The sequence below is a fragment of the Halichoerus grypus genome, chromosome 6 (assembly GCF_964656455.1).
Source record: "Halichoerus grypus chromosome 6, mHalGry1.hap1.1, whole genome shotgun sequence".
Classification (NCBI taxonomy): Eukaryota; Metazoa; Chordata; class Mammalia; order Carnivora; family Phocidae; genus Halichoerus; species Halichoerus grypus.
This window is the reverse complement of record NC_135717.1, coordinates 113,275,485-113,291,148: the sequence shown is the minus strand read 5'-3', so window position 1 is coordinate 113,291,148 and position 15,664 is coordinate 113,275,485. Positions and strand designations below refer to the sequence as shown.

At 41.0% G+C, this 15,664-nt stretch overlaps 1 protein-coding gene across 3 annotated transcripts; it reads left to right on the top strand.

Moving 5' to 3' along the window:
- The first annotated feature begins 964 nt into the window (after positions 1-964).
- Positions 965-14,911, top strand: SLC38A2 (solute carrier family 38 member 2). 3 transcript variants are annotated; one of them, XM_078075920.1, is made up of 16 exons: positions 965-1,264; positions 2,340-2,568; positions 2,854-2,935; positions 3,083-3,198; positions 6,028-6,101; positions 6,191-6,283; positions 6,414-6,495; positions 7,913-7,995; positions 8,419-8,477; positions 8,568-8,735; positions 9,140-9,219; positions 9,333-9,433; positions 10,001-10,125; positions 10,510-10,654; positions 10,769-10,866; positions 11,918-14,911. In XM_078075920.1, exons 2-16 carry the CDS (start codon positions 2,453-2,455, stop codon positions 12,014-12,016), a joined length of 1,521 nt encoding a protein of 506 aa, XP_077932046.1. In that variant the 5' UTR covers positions 965-1,264; positions 2,340-2,452; the 3' UTR covers positions 12,017-14,911. The 3 variants fall into 3 exon arrangements, with proteins under 3 accessions (XP_077932046.1, XP_035975801.1, XP_035975803.1); XM_036119908.2 differs by having other exon boundaries at positions 966-1,264; positions 2,368-2,568; XM_036119910.2 differs by lacking the exons at positions 965-1,264; positions 3,083-3,198 and having other exon boundaries at positions 2,426-2,568.
- Positions 14,912-15,664: the final 753 nt, after the last annotated feature.

Below are 15,664 nucleotides of genomic sequence, written 5' to 3'. Positions count from 1 at the left end.
TTCCTTTCCGCAGAGGATTCCGCAGCGAAGGGGCCCCCTAGTTGCCTGGCTCAGCAAGACCACATCACCACTGGAAAGGAAGGACCGGCTCGGGAGAAAGTCTCCCAGACCAGCATTCCAGTGGAGCCAGCGCCTTTGTAAAAGGCGAGGAGGGCGAGAAGAGCTCTCAAATTTGGGTCGAGGGTGGTGGAATGAGTGAAACGTGTCTGCATAAGGAAAACTGGGCACTCCTACATCTCCTCAAAAGAGAGGGTCCCCCCCCAACCCGAGGCCCAAACCGGGATCTCCTTTCAAGGGGTCTGGCTTGCTGGTCAGGATGTAGCATTTCCCCTAGTAGGGTTTTCCACGTTCGTACAAAAAGGATAGACCGAAATGCAGCTGCCAACTGACCCCGCCAGGCTAGTTTTGAAGAGAGCAGGTCTAGTTGGAGAAGAAAGAACGAGAACGGAAACCGACCATGGAGACAACGTTGCTGCATTAGTCCAAGTTTGCGAGAGAAAATCCCCAAGTAAATCACAAAAATAACAGGCAGGAAAGGGTTGGGTGGGCGGGATGTGTCCCCAAAAATCCTTGAGGAGAAAGCAAAGACTGCTGGTAACTCGGACGGAAGGGATTGAAGGAGAAGGCTCCGGAAAGACAACCGCATGTGTTGGGCACCTATCGAGGTTGAAATGAACTGGCCAAGGGAAGCATGGGGGGGGCGCGGGGGTGTCTTTCGGGGCTGACCAGGAGACCTGAGAGAGCGGGGTCTGGCTTTGCCCGAGGGTGGGGGACGCCAGCGGGCGGGGCCGGCCGCCCGAGTGGGCCGGGTGGGGGGGGGGAGGAGGGGTGGGGGGGGCAGGGGGCGGGGTCTGCGGGCCCGGGCGGGCCGGGGGCGGAGCCCAGGTAGTGTTGATACACAAAGAGAAGGCGCCCGGGCGGCCGCGGCCCCGCCCCCTGACGCGTCCTCCTGAGCTGCCGCTATAACCCGCTGCCCGGCAGGCAGAACCATATCCGCGCGACACCGCCGTCCCGGAGCGTCTTCCCCACAGCAGCGCCCGCAGCCGGACCACGCGTTCCCGCACACTCGCGCCTTTCCCTCGAGACGGCGGACGCCGGACGATTGGGGTGGCAACAACTTGCCATTTCTTTTTTTTTTTAATTAAAATTATTTTTCCTGCCTATTGTTGGTTTTTGTTTTTGTTTTACGATTTTTGTTAGCCGAGAAAAACCCACCGAAGGCGTTTGCGTGACGTTCCCGGATACAGGAGCGGAGACCACCGAGGTAACGCGCGCGGGGGCGTCTGTGCGAAGGGCTCGGGGCCCCGGGCGGGAGTGGGGGAGGGGCGTCCGGGAGGGGCCGCGGCGGGAAGGCAGCTGCGGAGGTTGTTTCTTCCCGGCACTGGCGTGTCCGGTCGGCGGGACCCGCCTTCGGTTCCGGCCCCTACGGGGGTCGCCGCTCTCTTCGGGCGGGGGAGGGGCGCGGCGCGGGGGCCGCGTACCCGCCGGGAGCGGAGCCGCATCCTCCCGTTAGGGGGAGGGGAACCAGCCCGGCCGCGGCTCCGCTGCGGCAAGTCTTGTGACTGATTTGCATTAATTAAAAAATTAGATCGAGGGGGCCTGGAATATGGGGGCAGCGGAGGAAGGTTCGGGCTTCTGGTATACAGAGGCCACGATTGGGGAAGACGGGCCAGGAACATTTGATAATCGGAGATCGATATTGCATCAGTTTCCTTTCCGGGCATAGGAGTGGCCGGCCGGGCGAAGCGCTCGCGAGCCAAATGCCTGTAGACTAGTGTGCTCGAGGGCACGGGCGTGCGCGTGTAAACAAACTCTCGGCGCCTCTGGTCGCCGAGGAACGGGCATTCTCCCCTTCTCGGGAGAGGACCCATGTCAGCCCTTTCTGCCCCCTTTGCGTCCGCTCTCTGCCGCAGAGGCATTTCCCCATGTGGGGACTCCAGGCATGAAAAGACGGATTACGCGCATTGCCGTTGCAAATGCTAGAAACTGGGTGGGATGTGTGCCCTGCATGCCTGTGCATGACCAGAGAGGCTGGAGGAAAGCCGAAACAGAGCCCCCGTGCACCCCTCCCCTCAGACTTGGGATAATGGAGAGGGTGCAATACTAAAATCCTCTGGAGAGGGGTCTGGGGGTCCGGAGGGCGCGGGCCTCTGCGGGCGCATCGCCGCGGTGGGACCATCTTTGTTCTCCGCGGCTCCGCTGTCTGTACTTTTCCGCCCCTCGGCGCGCCCCCGCCCCTCGCGCTCAGCTGGTACTTTTCCACTCGCCTGGCCGGGGATGAATCAGCCGCGCTGCGCCTCCCGGCGGCGTCACGTGACCACGGCGGGCGGGCGCCGCAGTCTTGACGCGCCGCCTCTACCTTCGCAGGCAGCCGCGCGGGCCGGTGCACAGCCAAGGACAAAAGGAGCCCAGTGTTCATCGCTGCACCCTCTATTCCAATCCCGGTGCCAGCATGAAGAAAGCCGAAATGGGAAGATTCAGTATTTCTCCGGATGAGGACAGCAGCAGCTACAGTTCCAACAGCGACTTCAACTACTCCTACCCCACCAAGCAAGCAGCTCTGAAAAGGTGGGAGAAGTTGTGTGCTTTTTTTTTTTTTTTCAAACGCCTTGCGGGGGTCGGGGTACTTTACCTAGGACTCTGCTTCGGTTGCGGTAATTTACCGTAGTATTTGGAGAGTGTGTAATCTCTGAAAGAGTATCCGATTGTCGCATTGACAGTATCTCTTGTGAAAGTCGACTCCTACTTAACACGCATTTCTGGGAAGGTGTGTGACAACTAAAGGGCTGTTTGTGTTAAAGCATTCCGTTGTATGTTTCAAAACGACTGAGAATTCCTTTTTTTCCCTCACAGCCATTATGCAGATGTAGATCCTGAAAACCAGAACTTTTTACTTGAATCAAATTTGGGGAAGAAGAAGTATGAAACAGACTTTGTAAGTTGAAAATAGCAATTTGTGTGTCTGTGGCTTTATGGAGTAAAAGAATAGTTTTACTTTTAGATTTCAATCTAACTTGCCCAAAGCTGGTTTTCTCCATTTAATTATTGTTATATGTTTGGTTATCGTTTTCCCTCTATGTAGCATCCAGGTACTACTTCCTTTGGAATGTCAGTATTTAATCTGAGCAATGCGATTGTGGGCAGTGGAATCCTTGGGCTTTCTTATGCCATGGCTAATACTGGAATTGCTCTTTTTATGTAAGTATGTGTAAGTAGTGAGTCTGCCATGCAGGGCAGTTAATATGATGATAAAACTTTTGGCTCCAGAGACGGAATTTACAGTCGAAATAGTTGACTTAAAAATCATTTGTGTGAAATTTAAAATGAGAAATCCAAAAACCTCCTTATTCTAGTATCTAACTGCATGATATCAAGAAAGCCAATTAGAAATAGGACAACACTGAAAACTGATGATTAAACCAAAAGTATTTAAGTCAATGGGAATAGTTAAAGTTGTAACGGGTTGGATGTTTAAAAAGAACTATTGATAAATCCAAGGTAGTTATTTGTTCTGGGAAAATGGGAAGCAAAAAATATTAATAAGCATGGTACATCCAGGTCAGTTTATAAATTGACATAGTCTCCCCAAGAACCTTTGCATAGCGCAAACAGACTTTTTAGAATATATAGGGTGTGGTGGTGTTTGCTTAACCTAGAACATGTTCTAAGAAAAGTGAGTCATAACTTTCTGGACACTGAAAAGACACCCATATGTTGGGGGGTTTTTTTGTTTTTGTTCTAATATTTATTTCTTCCAGGTCTGTGTGATTGCCACATGCCATAGCAAAAAAATAAATATTTTAATAAGTACCTGCTTTTAAATGTTCTTTTCCTTAGTTGCCCAGTTAAATGATTTATTCCTATGCTTTCTAGCATAAATACCTAGAATAGGATTTTGGAGCAATAGAAGACTTTAGAGCAGTGGTTCTTAAACCACTGTGTGGGGTCACTGATTCTCAGATAATATAATAAAAGTAGGAACCCTATTTCCAAGGGGAAAAAGGTACAAAATAAAAATACATGTGAATTTGAATATACATTTTCAATGATATTTGTATTGTAGCTGTTAATTTTAAGTATCCAGGAGCCCCTGGTAAGGCAGTTTCTGTGGAAGATAGTGTGACTTATTGCGCAGATGAAGAAACCACACCTTACAGGGAGCAGGGAATTGTCCCGTTGTGACAGATGTGTTTTAGTTAGCTGACTGGTGCCATCTACTCAAGTGATTTTCTCCAGCAGAATAGAATGTTCATGAAAAGAAAAGCAGACCTTTGCAAAGTTCTGCTTTGTGGGTGAAATTCTGTACTGAAGTTAAGCCTGGCTTTGAACATTGGAAGCTAGGATTCCAGCAGTTTGCTTTATTAGCATGAAGCTTTCTGAGATCTTTTACTAAGATGAAGGAATTTACATAGGAAGGACCCTAGAGTTTTAAAGTTTTTACTGGGGAACTTGAATGGCCTCATTGTTAAATATTCCAAAGTACTTCCTGATCTTACTATAACGACTGGAGACAGTCTTTAAATGCTGCCAGTGTGGTTATAGTTAACATGAGATAAAATGGCACCCGTTTCATAAGTGACAGCAAAATTCTGATGTTACCCTTGCACCTTTGAAATTATACTTTAATAAGGTCTATGTGTTCAATTAACCCTTTGAATAAATGGTTAAATAACATCAAAAGTGCAGAAGGGAGTTTTTAATTCCATTGGTATTTTACAAGGTATATTTAGAGGATGTAGAGATAAATGGGCCAGAAGCCATGTGGCTGTCACAGTGCGGTTAAACAGCTCTAGCTAACCTTACTAGGCAGACTCAGCCTTGAGCTTGAAAGTGACCTCAAAGGTTATGAAGTCCCTTCACCCCTCATTATAATCTCAGTGTAAGAAAGGAGGACTGAATTTGTCAGCATACTTTGAAGACTGTTTTTGATTAAAGTAACAGCTTTGTTCAGTTAGAGGTAAGGCCGATGGTGTCATTTTTCCACCTTTGACTAAGCCCCATAAAGGTTTTGGCATTAGAATGGCAGTTCAGTGCCACCACCTATGTTTTAACTAACAGAGCTCAGTTCCTTTGCCAGACCTTCTGTGGTACCGGATTCAGTTTTCCTGTACAGAATCAAAAAAAGTAACCATCTTGTTTGCAGATTTTTCTATGGGTTTCCCTGATATTTTTCTTGTTGTTTTTAATAGAAAGAAATCCATATTTTCTTTGACTTGCCCAGGAGGGGAGGAAAGGAAATCTGAAATGAGAGAGAATTTGTATCCTTAAAGGAAAACTAAGTGACATTAGGGAATCTAGTTCCCTCCCTATCTATGGAGCGAAGAGCTGCTCCAGTCAGACTGATGGGCTCCTTGTTCTAGCACAGGCATTGTTTAACTTCCTCATGACCCTGGGCCTGTATTCCACACCATGGCGTGCAATATAGTCTGTTGTCTCAGTGATTACTTCTCTGACTTGTGCCCAATTGTTTGTTAAGCTGTGCCTGATGCTTCCAATGTTCATATCACTCTCCCTTCGTAGTGCCATTCCTCTTCTTATTTATGTAGTCCAAGCGATCTCAAGGTCTTTCCTGAACCTGTCTCAGTTGGATTTCACAAGTGCCTTGTGCGCCGGATTTTTACTGGCAGACATTACCATCATTTTACAGATAAAAGGAACTATTAAAATGCAGAGAAGTGGCAAGAATACAGTTAAATATTATGGTGCCAGAACCAAATTATAAGTCTCATAACCACCACCTTAAAGTTAAACTTTCCTGGGTCTCCTGACACATTGGATGCAGCGGGTAAACCCCAGCTCTTAACCAGTACCGTAGAACTAACACCTGAGACATGATGCGAGTTCTTAGTACCAGGCTAAGAGAAGATGTTGACACTCTAGCCAGGATGGTAAACACCAGTTCTTAGGGGCTTTCTGTCTAGCACAGAAATATTAGGACACGTTCCATATTTAATGTTTTGATAACGAGCAAAAGAATTGTCTTTAAATGCTTATTTATAACCCTGTGCCTTTTCCTTCTCTCATCAGAATTCTCTTGACATTTGTGTCAATATTTTCCCTGTATTCTGTCCATCTCCTTCTGAAAACTGCCAATGAAGGAGGTATGGTAGCATTCTTGATATTTCTAAAACAATTAGGCCTGTCAGGATTTTCTTCCTTCCCTCATGCGTCTGTGTTCTTCATATTTTAGGGTCTTTATTATATGAACAGTTGGGACATAAAGCATTTGGATTAGTTGGAAAGCTTGCAGCCTCTGGATCAATTACAATGCAGAACATTGGAGGTAAGAATTTTTTAAAAGGTGATTTGGGTACACTTTTTGCTCTTTATGTAGCACAGAGTGGTGACACGTTACTTTTGGTGTCACATGCCACATTTTGCACTTGTAATGGTATAATTTTGTTTTCCTCCAGCTATGTCAAGCTACCTCTTCATAGTGAAATATGAGTTACCTTTGGTGATCCAGGCATTAATGAACATTGAAGATACAACTGGGTAGGTGCTAAGTAAGGTTACTCATAAGAAAAATTATAGTCTAAAATGGTTAGATACATTTTATCAAAGTTGATACAAGATAATTATCAATAAATTATTTTTTGTAAATGTTCCTGTTGAAATTGACCAAGAAGTCCCTCATAGACTGATTTGAAGTCTTAAGAATGAAAGACCAAAGATCGAAGCTCGTGCTGTAATTCTGGATAATAATTTCTCTAACCTGTGTGTGAAAGCAGGTTTTCTAGAGCTTAACTTTCTTTTGATATTTATTCTCTAAGAAATTGTAGCTGAGTAACACAAAGTCTAATCTAAGTCAGGTTGAAGCTTTGAATTACATTTCAAATCAATCCTGATTTTTTTTATAAATTTGAAATTCTTAAAACTTAATCTGTTTAAATGCATAAGACCAGAAAATGTATGGCCATGTTGTAGAAACCTTATCCTTGTAGCACAGTTCTTCCTCCCAGTGGACTAACAGGTTTTTATCTAAAGTAAACACGGGGAAGGGCAATTTACTTCCCCACTTACTTGCAGCTCATTATCTCAAAATAGAGAAGTGTGGTTATCTCTTTGGCTTTAGAAATTTAATAAGCTGATCTTTAAACATTAGTTTTCTGTGGGGTCTCTGTTGCTGAAGTAAGTAAGTGGAGTGGAATTCACAGGACAATTAATTTGAAAATAGTGATTTAAAAGAGGGTATGGTTGATTACCTGGAAAGGAAAAGACATTGCTAGAACTCCTAGAGGAGACATGGGTAATACTTTCTTTTAAGTTCAGCAGGGACCTTTTTGACTATTTTTGGAGTCAAGGTGGGTCAAGGTGTCACAACATACTCTTGACAACCTGGAATAAATCCTGGTTTTGGGGGATTGGGTTTTGTTGTTTGTCTTTGCCTATGTGTTTTACCTAAGTATGAAAAAATTTCCTTGTTTGAGTTTTTAATAATTACATTTGCTAATAAATGTCTGAAAGAAATTTGTTTTAAATTTGCTTGTTTCTAGCATTAAAAATTGGCAAGCTAAAGCTATGACCGAGTTGGTGTACAATTCTCCTAAAAATGCTTCAAGATAAGATTACTGGCTTAACAATGCTGCTTTGTTCCCTACATTAGTCTCAAGCCTTTAAGAAGCATTTTATGTTATGAATCAGCTGGCAGCCTTCCCAGAGCAAACAGTGGGACAAAAGTTACACTGTTCATACCCCATCTCTAACCTGTGTGAATACTCAGCTAGCACAGAGTTAGACATTTATTCCTGTCTGTAGGCTTTTTGTGAATAAGCAGTGCGTTTTCCAGACCTGCCTTTTTGTGTGTTTATTTTTATAGTATCTCTCTATGAAATGAGTCCAGTAAGATGTGTACAGTATTCTGGGGATTTTCATGATTGGTTTGACCTTGTGTTTCTTTTCTTTAATTCAGATTGTGGTATCTGAACGGTGACTATTTGGTTTTGCTGGTGTCGCTGGTGCTCATTCTTCCTTTGTCACTGCTGAGAAATTTAGGTGAGTAAACCCATCTCTAAAGAGAACTGAAATGAGCCTCTTACTAGCTAGTTGGCTTTCTCTTAATAGAAATTGAAAGCTTTTTAAAAGGCCCCAAAAACATAACTTTGGGAGCTGCTGTGTACACACCTGTAGGCCTTTCAAAATCCTAGCAGTTGGCTACCAGGAGAGGCCAGAATATTTTGTTGACACTTGATAATATTTGCACTTTGTAAATAATAATACAAAATGAAAGTGTCTTTATTTTAGTTATTAGCAAATATTTTAAAGTAATTCTATATCTCAGTATATAAGAATTAGAAATTGAATATTGTATTCATACTAAAGTCTTTCAGGCAGAATCAAGTTACTGCCTGAAAGTTGAGAAAATATATTTGCCTGAAATTTGTTATATTAAAGTAATAATTTCTGCTTCCCTTACAGGATATTTGGGATATACCAGTGGCCTTTCCTTATTGTGTATGATGTTCTTCCTGATCGTGGTGGGTATAACTCTTCTTTAAAGCTAGAGATTTGTTTATGAGCCCAGTCATGTTATTTAGTTTAACAAATGCAAAATAATATGTTTTCAGGTGATTTGCAAGAAATTTCAGATTCCTTGCCCTATGGAAGTTGGTTTGATAATTAATGAGACACTAAACAACACCTTAACACGGCCAACGGCTTTTGCACCTGAGATGGTATTTAATATGACTGACGATGATTCTTGCAGACCACATTATTTCATCTTCAACTCACAGGTAACTAAATACAATTTTTATTTTCTTAAGATTTTAGGGAAGAAGAGAGGGATACTATCCACAGGAAATTTAAAAATAACTCCCAAGGTAAAGGGAGGAGGGGTAATAGATACTGTTCAGAAAACATGAATTATTGAAGACTGAGAAGAAAGCATTAGTTTATATCTTAAAATGGATGGAGAACGGAAATGAAATAATTCTATGATGTTAATAATTGACACAATCTGACGTTAGCATGTTGATCACACTTAGTGAACAGATTAAAAGAAGGGAATCTAATTATGCAAGAGAAACTTTTAGGGTTTGATTTCTAAAATTGGTTACTATAAAATGCAAAGTGCAGAACTGTGATGACCCAAGTGTGTTACATGAGGATTTTAAGTAAATTTTTACATTTTTTGCAGACTGTCTACGCTGTGCCAATTTTGACCTTTTCATTTGTCTGTCATCCTGCTATCCTTCCCATTTACGAAGAACTCAAAGGGTGAGTGCTTTACCTATTTTTATATAAATTTATTGGGAAAGTTAGAAAAATACTAGATTTTGCTATAAGTACTGCTCAAGTATATATTTGTATTTTTCTTTGAATTTACGTAGTCGCAGCCGTAGAAGAATGATGAATGTGTCCAAGATTTCATTTTTCGCCATGTTTCTCATGTACCTGCTTGCTGCCCTTTTTGGATACCTGACATTTTACGGTAAATAATGTCTAGATTTCAGAAAAAAACACTTCGTGAAATAAAATTGATACTTGCACGTGTATAATCTATCACTTAAATTCGATCTGTTTCGGTGTATTTCCTACTTGGGATGAGAAACTGAATTGAGAGCTTAGAATTTCCTATAGTCTCTTTATTAATCAGTAATTTCTCAAGCCCAAGTTCATATAATTAGTCACTTGGTGGCATTTTTATATGATGGGCTTGCATCTGAGTTCATGCTGTCTATCTCCTCTTCCAGTCACCTTCAAATTCTACAACACAAACTGTAAGCCAGACCATGGGATTTAGCTGTTTAGCTCCCGTTGTTTTTGATGGGGGTCATGTGGCTAAATCTCTACTTGGTATTTAGGAAAATTTTCCTTCAATGTTATTTTAATTGCATTAACCCTAATTCCAAATTAATCTTATTAGCCTCTTAGTTTATAGTCGTTTTGTGAGTAGCTAATAACTTCGGTGCAAATTTGCTGTAAGTTAGATTTCCCACCTAATCTCTAGAGGAAACTGCTCACTTGAAGCTTTTTTTCCCTTTGTCTTTCCCCATAGAACACGTTGAGTCAGAGTTGCTTCATACCTACTCTACCATCATGGGAAGTGATATTCTTCTTCTCGTTGTTCGTTTGGCTGTGCTCGTGGCTGTCACCCTGACGGTACCAGTAGTCATCTTCCCGGTAAGTAATCACCCGTCCTCCTTCCGCTCACCAGGAATGAGTTTTTAAACATGTGAAGACTTGTGAGATTTTCCTCTGCTGTGAGAAGGGAAACACTACTAGAGCAATACCAAGTTGATGGTGGTTTGAAGGGATTTCTTTATTTTCTAGATTTTCAAAACATCCTGGGTAATTTTTTCCCATAATTGAAGACCTAAAATGATCTTTCACTGTTCAGATATTAAGGAAATAGCAGTAGAGGAAGGGGCACAATTTACGTATTTAGAAAGTTTCTTTTTTTTTTTTTTTTTTTTTTTTAAGATATATTCCCTATTATTTGGGAATTTTTTCCCCCCATTAATGTGAAGCTGGAGTTTTCATTTCTCTGTCTGTCTGTTCTTGCAGATCCGGAGTTCTGTAACTCACCTGTTGTGTGCGGCAAAAGATTTCAGTTGGTGGCGTCATAGTCTCATTACAGTGTCTATCTTGGCATTTACCAATTTGCTTGTCATCTTTGTCCCAACAATTAGAGATATCTTTGGTTTCATTGGTAAGTTTTAGAAAGTGTCAGAGTTCTTTCCCATATCAGCGATTTTAAAGTTTAAAAAAAGGAATGACAAGTGATCCATTGAATTCTCAAGAAATGGTCTGTGTTCTTTTCCAGGGGCGTCTGCAGCTGCTATGTTGATTTTTATTCTGCCATCTGCCTTCTATATCAAGTTAGTGAAGAAAGAACCTATGAAATCTGTACAAAAGATTGGGGTGAGTGAGCTATTCTGACTTACAGAAACAGTAGTGATCTTCTAGTTACTAGAATTTCCTCATCTGATTTTAGTCCCTGAGCTCTCTTCTTCTAAGTTTCTAGTGAATATTTCTTTAATGGCATACTTCACAGGTGGAAGGTTGGGGCAGGGAAGGTGAAAGTTTGCCTTCGAATAGAGGCCTAAGTAAATTGCAAGAAAGCGGTTGAGATATTTTAGAGCTAGGAATAGAGAGAAAGAGCGCATGTGCAGTGTGGAGATACTGACTCAGCTTTCAACATCAGTCGAACTGGTATTTGTCGGACTGCCCACTTGAACAAACACTTAACTGGGCCTTCGAACTAACTGTCTTCAAGGCACAGGGGGGTTGTCACTATACTTTAATAAAATGTACTTTAAAGTGTAATAAAAAGTGATTTCACAAAGAATATGGTATGTTAATTACAGAAGATCCTGGTGGTGAGGTTATTTAGGAAAAAAGACTGCCTCTGAGTCCTACCGCTGCTACAATTCTAGTCTGATTAAAAGCACTAGAATTGTTTATAAACAAACAGCTGTCATCTTGTTTTATTCAAAATACATAGTGGCAGTAATTTGAAGGGGGTAGAATTAGGAGTAAACTTACTCATGTCTCTTTGAAAAACCTCTGGCTTTGACTCAGGCTGCATTTTAGGATGACTTTGATTTGATTTTGTGACTTAAATTTTTGAAATTTTGAAATTTTAGGAAATGCAAAAAACAAAAAAACCCCAAAAAACCTAGTCCTGTTCTATTTATTACATGAAGTAGTTTATTCAGCAAGAAAAGTATTTACCTTTCCGTTTGAGACAAAGGAATGAAAAAGCAAAATTTTGGAAAGTTTCAAAAACTGAGTTACTTTGTACTATAGGTGAGTCCTTGGTAACTTCAGACAGTTTTAAATCTCTTTAGCAAGGTAAAACTGTAGCTCTGTGAAGCACTCAACATCATTTTAGTGATTACAAGCCCATTTTTAAAAGTGGAAAGGAATGCTTTTTTGTTGGCTAATCATTTTCTCTTTGTGCTCATTGCAGGCTCTGTTCTTCCTGATCAGTGGCATAGTGGTGATGACCGGAAGCATGGCCTTGATTGTTTTGGATTGGGTACACAATGCCCATGGAGATGGCCATTAACTGGCGCCGCTAAAACTCCACTAGTCCACTTGATGCCAGTGTTGAGTCAACTCTCAACTTCCTATGAAATTTCACCTGACGTTTTCAGTTTCACTTCCTTTTGAAGTGCAGATTCCTCGCTGGTTCTTCTGAGTGCAGAATAAGTGAACTTTTTTTTTTCTTTTTAAAGAGACTATTCTGTATGATAGAAATGGATATTAACAACCAAACCACGAGTCTCGGGTTAATGGAAGTGACAATTTTATTCCATTCCAGAGAATGGACGAACTCTTAACTTTTATCAAGCCACATGTTTGGCTGTGTCATTGTTTAACTTGGATATTTTATGATTTTACTTGAATGTGCCTAATGGAACCATTCGATGTGAGAAACAATTCTTATTAATTTACAGCAAAGTATTGAAATAACCATTGAGAAAAACACTATTATTTTTTTGTACCAAAAATATTTTAAGACCTCAGAAGCACTATTTTACTTTTAAAAAAATTGCTTTCTTTCTAACTTTATCCAAAAACAATTGTCAACAAATTCCATAAGAAAAAGTCATTGGTATTTAAAAACAAATATTAGTATTGTGAAATGATTTGCCTTTTTGTAGGCATAATAAGCCAAATACTTTTTTTAACCCAAAAAAGTTTTTAGAGAAAATGATGTAACAAAAAATTGTACCATGAATAGGAGCATAGTTTTTTCCATTCAGATTTCACCATTAAAGAGTAACTGGTTGATTATTGCTATACCAAATCAGATGAACTCATTCATCACTTTTCTTCTCTGGTCCCAAATAATTTGCTTCATTCAGACTGAAATATTTATGGCTTCAGTCTATTAGAATGGAAGATACAAAGCAGATATTTCTGTGGGAAGTAAAATAACTAATTTTGAGGTACCAAATAGTGCAATTGGGTAAAACAGGGTTTATTCAGTTGCATCTGTCTCCAGAGATGTATTGACAGCTCTGGGTTTTTTGGGCCAGCCCTTTTTTTTGACATTGCTTCCAGCAGTGGAAAATGGGCATTTGATGGCTATAGGCCAAAACTGTTCTATCCAGAGAGTACAACTTTTCAAAATGCTCATCTCCTACTGGAAGTGTGAATTACTTGATAATGTATGGCTTAGTTGTGTTCATGTTTTGTCTACAGTAGAGGTCTAATTCACAGGTTTCACTGATATTTGGTATAAGTTCTCTTCAAATAGGCCACTGGGTTTCTCATGCAGTAAGTTTTTAAAACTCATTTGCACTGGATTGTCATCTCATTCTTGTACAACACAGAATTATTTGTTTACATCCAACAAATGGTTAGCTAGGAAAAAACAGTGCAACCTGAGTGTAAGTAGTTGGTCCAACTGCATGTTCACCCTTCCATTTCAATGCCAGTTAGAAGCGAAAAAATTACTTGGCTTTAAGAGCACATTTATTGTACGTTATGGTGTATGGTGAATATATTAAATAATGTGGTACTTTGCTCTTCAGGCATAATGTCTAAAATCTAATATACATAATTCCATTAGTGGTTGAGGGAAGCAAATAATGGAATCAATTGGTCCTCTGGCTCTAAGGTTTCCTCTTAAGCTAAGCATTTTTAGTTTTAGGGGCTGGAAACGTGGCAGACATGTTTTTTGTTACACATTCTTGTATTATATGTGACTAAAGTACAGACAGGATATGTCTGTGAAGACCCTTGTGGAACTGGAAGACGTCTTGTAGTGCTACATTGGGTGAAACCAATGGTCCATTTGTGTTTCTACAAAAATAACGTGATTGGGGACCATCCAGAAAGGCAGTGAAAAGATGGATTCTACAGCACTGCTTTCATTTAATTGGGCTTTGGCACTCCCTTCAAATCCAGAACCTCACCTCTAGTTCAGACCAAGAATTGGCACTTCTGCTTGAGTTCCTGGAAGAATTGCTGATTTTGTATCTGAGACCTGCCAGGGAATACCAAGTAGAGTTGTTTTCTACAGTTTACATCCTTTCATGTGGGAGAAACTACCGTGGCAACCAGGAAGGAATGGAAAAAAGAATTTTCTTCTCACAGCAAATTGACGTGGGGAGGCTCCTTCAAACCTCTTTTGGCTCTTTGAGGTTCAGAACGAACTGCCTAGGGTAAACTCCATTGCATGATTTTCTTGGAGCTATCTTGTCTGCCTTGAGGTTCCTAAAACAGTGAATTCCCATTAATGAGCAGTCTTCAGTATTAAAACCACTGTCTTGACACCTCATTTTGCATTACTGTCTTCCATGGATGTTTCAGTTATAACTGTAATGTTATTTATAGAACAGCATTAATCCATTAAAGCTAACCTATTTTTCAATATTTATGATAATCTGTACATACATTGTCTGTCCATATGTATTTGTAATATATAATGTATATAATGTCAGGTTTGGGTCTTGGGTTTAAGTGTATATATTCCTGTAAGTTTCTTAACTGCATTTTGATGAATTCACATGTATCTATAAGAATTGTCCCAAAAGTACCTGTACAGAGATTTCAATATAAACAAATTGACTAGTTATGTAAACACTAAAAATTTAAAATATTGTTTAAATTGTATTTGCAATAAACAGACTGGGTGAACATCACATTTTTTTCATGAAAACTTGGTGCAAATTCAGATCTCTTATTTAAATTTTAAATAAGGTCTAATTTTCAAAATGCAGTAGTTTCAAAATGTGATCTAGTGTAATGGAATCAAATGTGATCTAGTGTAATGAAAGCTCTTGGAGAACCTGGGTGTGTGAGCTTTCTGTATATAGTGTAAATACCCTCACTGTATTGTTAGAGGCCCACCGTTCCACTAGGACTTGTTGGCAAAGAGTGCTACACCGTTTCAATGAAACAATGTATGTTTGTTTTAACTGAACTAAAATAAATACATGCTTAATCCTGAGTAGCTGTGTTTTCTTTGAGGTAACGGGATAAGCCCTGTCTGATGCATTATACCATCAGAGCTTAGTGGGTCTCCTGTAATGGTAATGATTGTAATGAAGAAGAGCGTGGTCAGAAAAAAGTTTTTCTGTTCCTAAAGTTTACTAAGTGTGAAGAGGAATAAGAAAAATGCTAAAAGGCACCTCAAGGACCCAGGGTTGGGCCTGCTGTTGGTGGGCCAGTAGTGCGTCAGGATCATCTGGGAGCTCTCTGGAGAGTGTGACTATAGTCTGATACCATAGATCTGGAAGGCAGCCCACAGTTTTATCCCCCCTCCACCCCACCCAGAATCCTACCCAGGCGATGTGGGGGCACACAGGTGAAAGTAAGGGGCACTGAAAAATGGTCTAGGAAGAAGTCCGAGGAATTCAGCTCAGGTGCACCAGTCCAGAGAAGATGAGGAAGCACCGTGGCTGCTGAGCAATCTGTAGACAAGCTGAGGTTTATCTGACCGACCCTGGATATGACTAGCTATGAGGGGGCTTGCTAAGACACACGGGGTAGTTCAGGTATGGCCTACCGAGAGCCTTGGAAGCTTAGGGCAGGTACAGTGAAATATCCAGGGCTGAAACAAAAAGGAAGATAGAACAGCAGGTGTGCTTGGGAGTGGTTGCAAAGGCAAGCGAGATCTCCTGCAAGAGAATAATCCAGTCGCAATGATCAAGCGGAAAGGAGTTATTCGTGGTTAAAAAGCCCAGCAGAGGGGCTCCTGGGT